Source organism: Oreochromis niloticus, linkage group LG5 (assembly GCF_001858045.2).
Source record: "Oreochromis niloticus isolate F11D_XX linkage group LG5, O_niloticus_UMD_NMBU, whole genome shotgun sequence".
Classification (NCBI taxonomy): Eukaryota; Metazoa; Chordata; class Actinopteri; order Cichliformes; family Cichlidae; genus Oreochromis; species Oreochromis niloticus.
Window position 1 is genome coordinate 18,536,354 of NC_031970.2, and position 7,875 is coordinate 18,544,228.

Consider the following 7,875-nt stretch of genomic DNA (forward strand, 5'->3'; position numbering starts at 1 on the left):
GTTTGTGTTATCCACTCTGAAGCCATCCCTATTAGTGCCTCTGTCTTTGTGCAGATCTGCACAGCTTACTTTTGGCGCAGTCTATTGTTTATGAAACAGCAAAGATGACACCTTTGTGTGCGGTATAACACAGGTCATAGAACGGAAAGTTTTAAAAGGCAGAACTTGCAGGATGGCATGTTAGTCCGGCACCAGTAAGTTTACGGCTTTAACTTTAGTTTATGCATACTTTTTCTAAAAGTTCTGGGGAAAATGTATCATTAACTGAACCATGATTGCATTTATTCATTGTGTGATAAATGTGTCCCAGTGGGACAGTTTATCACCTGACTGTGTCCTTGATTCCAGACCTGCCCTGTCCAGAGATATATGGAGCCCTGCAGACTTTCACTGCATCACATAAGTCAACCTATGTTAAGTCTTTTAAATCTATTCAAGGCTGACATGCAGTCCATATGCACTCAGTTTCTGTGCTTCATGCACACTGCAGACTGGTGGAAAGGAAGCCTGTGCCTTTAAGGAAGGCGGAGCCACTGGGTCGCCAGTGTAGTGAGCCTATAAGAGATAGCTCAATACAATAGACTAGTAGACTTATCTAGAAGTGTCACAGTAATGCCTGAGTGTCGCCAAGTCTTTGGCGACCTGTTCCTGATGCAACTGAAAACTGAAGATTACAGACTCAAATCAAACCCCGAAATAAACTGAGGGGCTGCATTTTACCAAAGAGGACTTTAGGGGTCAGTCAGCGGAGAGAACTGCGAAGTGAATTAGGTGAGTTCAAAATGTGAATTGAAATGTCTGTTTAGAGCCACTGTGTGGATCCATGTCTTGTCTGTCTGTTGTTTTGTATGTCGGTGCCAGCACTCAGACACAACTGCTTAATGCAACTTGAGATCTTATTCGGATTATTTTTTTAATTCATTTTATTTTTATTTCTATATCATATGGTGTGTTTTTGATTGTTTTTCACTGACAGAGCCATATACTAAGAGGAACAACGAGCCCTTTAGTCTAGAGCAAAATGATTTAAAAACTTCCAATATAATAATCTTAAAAAAAAACAGAGAGAAACGTGTGAATATGTATATATATATATTTGTCTATACTGATAACTATAAAGGGATACATGTTTTATATTCCTTATAGGTCTGCAATGGCACAAAAGTTATATAATCGTTTTCTTTAATTCTTATGCTGCAATATTAATGTAGGTCTTTTCCTCTTAAACAAAAGGGAAATGCAATTCAGTGTGTATCATCACTGCCAAATAGCTGACTTGTGTGTTGTGGTGTGAGTCACCTGCCCGCTGGAGGGCTTTTAACCATTATTATCTCAATCCGGTAAAGTGAGGGGGTGTGCGCGCTGTTTGCTTGCAGCACAGGTAGAGCGAGTATGGTTGCTCGGAAACCGCTGCAGGGGTGTCGTGAGCGGGGTGTGAACTCCTGTCAAGGTCTGAGCGTGACTGTCGTAAGCTTGAATTCAAGGCAAACCTGTGGTGTTTTACATCACTAGAAAGCTCAGCAGACCCCCTCCTTTCTCGAGCCCACTGCCACTGAGTTGTCTTCGTACTCAGCCTTGGCTTGTCTTCTTATTGTATAAACAGATAAGTCACATTTGACCATAAGAAGGCCCACATTCTCCAGTCGGATTATCTGAATTAACCGACTTGGAGATCTGCATGACTACATCATTTGTGTAATCCTGTTGCCTGTAAATGCTAATATGGTTAACTGCCAGGATGAACTGTCTTTGCACCTGTTGCAAGAGGAAGCACAAGCCCCTGGGGGTTCATTATCAAGGATCATGTTGCTTCCCGTCCCCGCCGAACCGAATCGATGGCCCTGGCCAGGGGGATTGCATGCCTTCTTGGGCAGTTTGGCTCAGACTGATGGCTCAGGCTTCCTGTTGTTTTAGAGCTTTGTTTCTCTCCAGCTGTCAGGCTAGCACATAAATATGGCTCATAAGAGACCAGGAACGAGGGAGCCGTGTTCTTTTCAGTCATCACTCCTACATTGTCAGGAAGACAGTGTGGCTCTAGCTGTGCACGCACCTCTTTAGTGGTTTCCAGAAGAGATGATTTGGAGGATGCATTGTAATCATGTAATAATGATGTCTAATTAAACTCAGCCATGCAACAAAAAGCAACTGCACTCACCCCTGATGCACTATTTTTTAAGGCTCATCTAAAACACATTTTATGACTTTCTAAGCTTTCTCCACTTGTGACTTAAACCCAGTTGAAACATTTAAACTCTGTTTGAGGCCATTTATTTTGCATTTACTCTATGTATGTCCCAGAAATATTAGATTTCTCCCCCTTTGAATAATGTACACATTGTTTATACAGCCCTGACACATAGTTGACATGACACGAGCATTCAGGTCATTTGGCGTGGGGGCGTTCTTGCAACATCAGGTATATCTGTGGTAACAGGAGGAGCCCCCTTGAACTTTCCCGTTCAAGAGGAACCGGATTGCAACACGCCAGCACAGCACAGTCCAGTTTTAAAATAAACTAAACTTATTAAGCGACGCAGTCTGTAGAAATTGAAATTCGAAAGTTGGTTACACAGTTCACACCCATGAATGCAATGCTGAACTCAAGCTCATGGAGTTTGCAAGACACAGGTGAAATGTAAAGCTCAGTACCTCTCTATAGGAAAAGAAAAAAAAATGGGTGTATTTTTTCTTCTTTTGTTTTCAGCTGACACAGCTACACCTTTGTACTAACACAGTAAATAAAATGTAAAACATGGAGGGTAATACAACTTTTTCATAGCATGTTTTGACACAATGTGTTAGCAATGACTTTAATGAAGGTCCTGTCCTATTATGATGCAAGATCTAAATTGTATGTTAGTAACACCTGTGTTTACCTTCGATTTCATGTCAGAATGCTTTTGTGATAAAGTAGTTCTACACTGGTTTTCCAAACCCACAGCAAGTGTGTTTACATGCCATTTAATTCAGGTCTACAAAAGCAGACATGACCAGTACTGACCTTTTTTTCCCACCATCTATTGGTTTCATGGTTTGAATGAGAAATACTGTGAATAGAACATTTTGAAAGGCACGTTCTCCAGGTGTGTTCGGACACCAGTGTCCCGAAGGCCATAGGAAATTGTTGTCACTCAAAAGCCATTATTAAATATCTGGTCTAATGAGAATCATCCTGGCTCTGCTTTTATAGTGTTTTTTAGTGTCCTATATGATGATCTGTTTCACTTGACCTACTTTTGATTTTATTTATTAATTTTTTTGCCAAATTCATTCATGGCTGTTTTTTAATATAGGTACACCAGAAGCAGCCAGCCGGGCGATCTGAGTGTTTCCTGGCTTTGATGCGACCCGAGGGTGTCTGGAGCATGTCCACAGTGGGCCTGACTGCCCAGGAGATCTCTTTTCCCATAGAAAAGCCCTTTCTCCGGGGCAGCTACTGTCACAGCATGGCTGGATCTAATCGCCATGTACTGGACAAGTGAGTGTTGTGGTGCACTTCATTAGAGAAAGATTTTAGAAAAGGATGTGTATGTCATGTTGAAGTTGCATGGTTCAGGTTAGTCTTACATTTTCTGTTAATTTCAAAATGTCACATTTCTGTGACGAAGCACTGCTGTTCTGAAATGTCATTCTTCTTCTCTAGCAGCTTCTACTTCAGTATGGACACGGCAAACATAGATCCCATCTATCGTGCCCAGCAAAAGGGGCCACTTCCAAGTTGTGAGAGTAAGTTAAATATCTTTATTTCCTTTTCTTTCTTTTTCGTACAGGATGTGCCTTTTAAACTACACAAATGCTGCATTGCATGAAATATCTTTCATTATTTGTTATTTCACATACTGGACATATTGTTGTAACCTGAATATTATAAAGTCAGTGTAGTATTATAGTATTAGATTTTTATTGTCTTTAATTTACTTTAATTATTAACAATCTGCCACTTGTCTGATGGTTATTATTTTTTCAACTTACTTTTTTGGCAGGACATAAACACAGTCCCAACTCACAGAGATTACACTCAAAGAAATCCCGGCCTTCCCAACTCTTCCTGTCCTCCAGCAATGAACCTTCCACCCCAAGTCCTGCTGATGATGACCAGGTGGTCCCCTCGTTCCAGATGCTGTCATTTAACGAGTTGAACAGCCCACCACAGACACCTAACAGATACTCTAAGCCTCTGCCCCCTATTCCCCCACAGACAGATATCTCCCATGAGCAGGCTATGGACAGTGAGGTAGAATTTTTCACAAGTTCAGACGACAGCTGCCGCCTGGTGTCTGATCAACTTTCTAAATCAGCTTTTAGAAATCGTCTATCTTGCCGACGGAGCGTCGAGAACGGTGGGCAGACTAACCCCGCTTACTACGATGGGCCATTAGGACCACAAAGCCAGCAGCAGCCCCAACAGCACCATCAGGCAAATCCTCCACAGGAAGTACGGGAACAGTATGAGCAGCAGCCACAGGAAAGACCCGCTCAGAGGAGGCTACGACGCTCTCTCTCTGGACCAGCTGGATCTTTACACAAGCTGCCACGACCCACATGCCCCAAAAGGCACCCCAACAGTGAGGATAAACCAGAGGTTCCCCCTCCTATACCTCCACGTAACGTCAAGACAGATTGCAGGCGCTGGTCAGCAGAAGTCTCATCTGGGGCTTACAGCGATGAGGACAAACCACCCAAACTGCCTCCAAGAGGCCATTTGTCGCACTCCCGCACTCCCAGCCCTAAGAGCCTCCCAACATACACTAACGGGGTGATGCCCCCAACCCAAAGCTTTGCACCAGATCCTAAGTATGTAAGCGGTCGGAGTTTACAGAGACAGAACAGTGAGGGCTCCCCATGTATCCTTCCTATTATGGAGAATGGCAAGAAGGCCAGCACCACACATTACTACCTTCTGCCTCAGCGGTCTCCTTTTGCAGACTCGCCTTGTGACTGCCACACCAGAAAGAAAGCACAGGTGGATTTTGTTTGAAAAGTTTTTGTGGAAGTAATAGAAGACTATACTGTACATGTGCAAAACCCACTTGACAAAATGGTGAAATTGGACACCAACAAACTTTTTAAATTGCTGCTTTTACCTTTTTTCTTTTTTCTTTTTGTAATACCCCTTATGTATTTTGAACACACAGGGTATTTGCGCACTGTGTACAGTTACTGGTAATATTGAAAAGATATTTTCTGTGAAAACCATGTCTAACTAAAGATTGTGGGCAAAGTTCAACAGTCTATAGCTTATTTTTTTTTAAATATATTTTAATTTTATGACATTCAATATTTTGCTCTGTTTTAGTAAAGATGTGGTACAGTCAGAAAGTACAAGCGGGCCTTGTACCTTGTGTGCTCAGTGTTTTGTGTCTGATGTGGTGTGGATGTTTTGTGAGATGCACTGGGGCTTTTTGATGGTGCTTTTGTATCTCACAAGGGACAAAAAGGTCAGTAATGTAACCATGTATCACTTAATATATGAAGTCTAAATACAAGCCCGATGAATTTATAACAAAATGAAGGATTCTAGCACGTGCCGATTCTGTTTGCTATTATATCAATACTGATATGGGTTTCGCGCCTTGATGTAATGTCAGTCTTACTCAGGCTGACTACTTCAAAGTAAATTTGTGTTGTGTTTTGTTTTGTTGTTTGTTTGTTTTTTCACCCCATATGGCACATTGTCATGGTACATTTTGTACTAGTAGGTGTGTTCATTACTAGTAGCTAACCATATTTCTTTTGGATTGTCCAGTGCAGCTGAGTATGGTGTAGCGTCTTGAGTGTATTTGTGTGTGTATGTGCAGTGGACGTGTTTGAGCATATGTGCATGTGAACAGCAGTTGGGAAAAGTGTTTAATTAGTAAAGAATTGTCAACAATGCTTGTTACTGTGCAACACTTGTTAGCAGTGCCCGCTTTTTAGTAGAGCCTTCTAAGAAGTGCACACATTTGATTTATTTCTGTCAGTCTCCAGATCTGTTTTATTGCACAGGAATTGGTCTGTTGACTGTCAGCGAATGTGTGCTGTTCTTCCAATTGAAGCTACTTCTTTTTCTTCTTTTTCTTTTCTGGTCAAGCTGTGAGTCATTGCTTGAAATAAATTTGCCTCAAGTACTACCTCACTTTGATATTATCCTTATACCTTTACAAACTCCCTGCTTTAAATTGTGTTCAAGGGTGAAATTTGAAATTGTAATCCATGAGCGATGAGGTAACGGCTCCATATGTGACCTAACACTTGTAGGAAAAGACAATGAATTTAAACGCAAAGTCTGTTCTAACCGGATATCCTAATATGGAGATTTTAGATGAAATAGATTTTAGATGAGAGATGTTTGGCTAATCTGTTAATACAAATGCATTACAAAGACAGTACAGGGTTTACCTACCTGACACAGACTTTCCTGTTCTGCACATGCATTCCTGCCTTACATGATTGCAGTGGGTGTGGTCTGAAAGACTTTGGCTGCTGGCAGCCTACAAAATGTATGATTTTTTTTTTTTTTTTTAATTGTTGTACATTATCCACAAGGCGTCAGGATGATATAGAAAATGTAGCACATGTATTGAAGTAACCCTTGGTATCAAACACGGTGTTCAGTTTGGGAAACAAATAACTGCTAAGGTCAATCGGTCATTGAAGTATCTTTTTTTTTCTCTTCCTTCTGTTCACAGATCTTACCAACACAATGTTGCTTTTGACTTAAATGTTTGGAAAAATGTTTACATCATACACAAAAAACAAACTATTTAATCTTAAGGTATTCATATGTCTTATTAGAAATGTTAAAACAGAATGAAGACTAGTTTATCAAGAGATAACACTCTGCTGTGGCGAAGACATGCACTGGGAGAGTTCAGTATGCTGTGTACAGTATTTAACAACTCCATTTGTTATTATGAATAGTTGATAAGTATATAGTCTTTAAAAAGAAAGCAATAATAAAGTGACTTATTTATAAGCTTGCTTCGTCCTGTGTCTTGAATCTGTCAAGAGTGAACTCTCAACTCAGCTGTTTGGCCTGTTTTATCACCCACACGCCCTCATGGTGTACTTTATTGTGACTGGCTTCGATCCAGAGAAAGAAGAGTGACAGGTGTACAGTAGAATGCCTTCCTCTTCCTGGTTACAACTAAATTTCCTCCTGCATGATTGCTTCATCGTTCCTTGGCAGCGGGCTTTGCACCCACTGCTTTTAAAGCCCTTTTAACAATGTTACAAGTGTTTTATTCTCGATTTGAATCCTTGTGGTAAGGCGTGGAGCCAAAACCACAGTGAACCCCATTAGAGGTCAAATAATTACTAAATAAGCCTCAGTTCAGCTCCAATTACAATACTGGCGGAGACCTTAGTGATTTGTATTTCTGCTGATTTGCTTAAGACAGTGACTTCTCTCAATGAAACAAAAGGTGACAGTTTAAGTTAAGTTGTCTAGACCACCTGAAAACCTTTTCACTTGGTTCTCGCTTAGGTGAGTTACTAAGCAACAGCATGGGTGTTGACTATAGCAACCACAGAAAGACACACTGCGCTTTTAAAATAATTGCTGGAGGCAAGAAAGGCAAAAAATGGGTAAATTAACTGGAAGACTGGTTTGCACTCAGATTAAACATAGTTTATTAATAATTTTTCTATCCTTTCCCTTTAGTGGCACTACAAGTCACAAATGCATTAAGTCATAATGGACACAAGACTTATGTTTCTCTCTATAGCCACAATTTCATAGAAACTGGAACAAAAGAGATCCTGAAAGTTCTATTTTTTTCACTCCATTAAATTTCGTCCCCTTTCTCCCCCTCAAACATACAATATGTATGGCTTACCTTTCAGTTTCTCATCAAATACATTTCCTGCCTCAATTAATTAAACTCTGGCACTCCG

At 40.7% G+C, this 7,875-nt stretch overlaps 1 protein-coding gene across 4 annotated transcripts; it reads left to right on the forward strand.

Annotated features, from left to right (window-relative positions):
- Positions 1 to 567: 567 nt before the first annotated feature.
- errfi1a (ERBB receptor feedback inhibitor 1a) lies at positions 568 to 6,777 on the forward strand. 4 transcript variants are annotated; one of them, XM_003459579.4, is made up of 4 exons: positions 568 to 771; positions 3,294 to 3,478; positions 3,647 to 3,726; positions 3,984 to 6,777. In XM_003459579.4, the coding sequence occupies exons 2-4, from the start codon at positions 3,342 to 3,344 to the stop codon at positions 4,976 to 4,978; spliced, it is 1,212 nt and encodes a 403-aa protein (XP_003459627.1). In that variant the 5' UTR covers positions 568 to 771; positions 3,294 to 3,341; the 3' UTR covers positions 4,979 to 6,777. The 4 variants fall into 4 exon arrangements, with proteins under 4 accessions (XP_003459627.1, XP_005469799.1, XP_005469800.1 ...); XM_005469742.4 differs by having other exon boundaries at positions 569 to 771; positions 3,644 to 3,726; XM_005469743.3 differs by lacking the exon at positions 568 to 771 and having other exon boundaries at positions 3,435 to 3,556; positions 3,644 to 3,726.
- Positions 6,778 to 7,875: the final 1,098 nt, after the last annotated feature.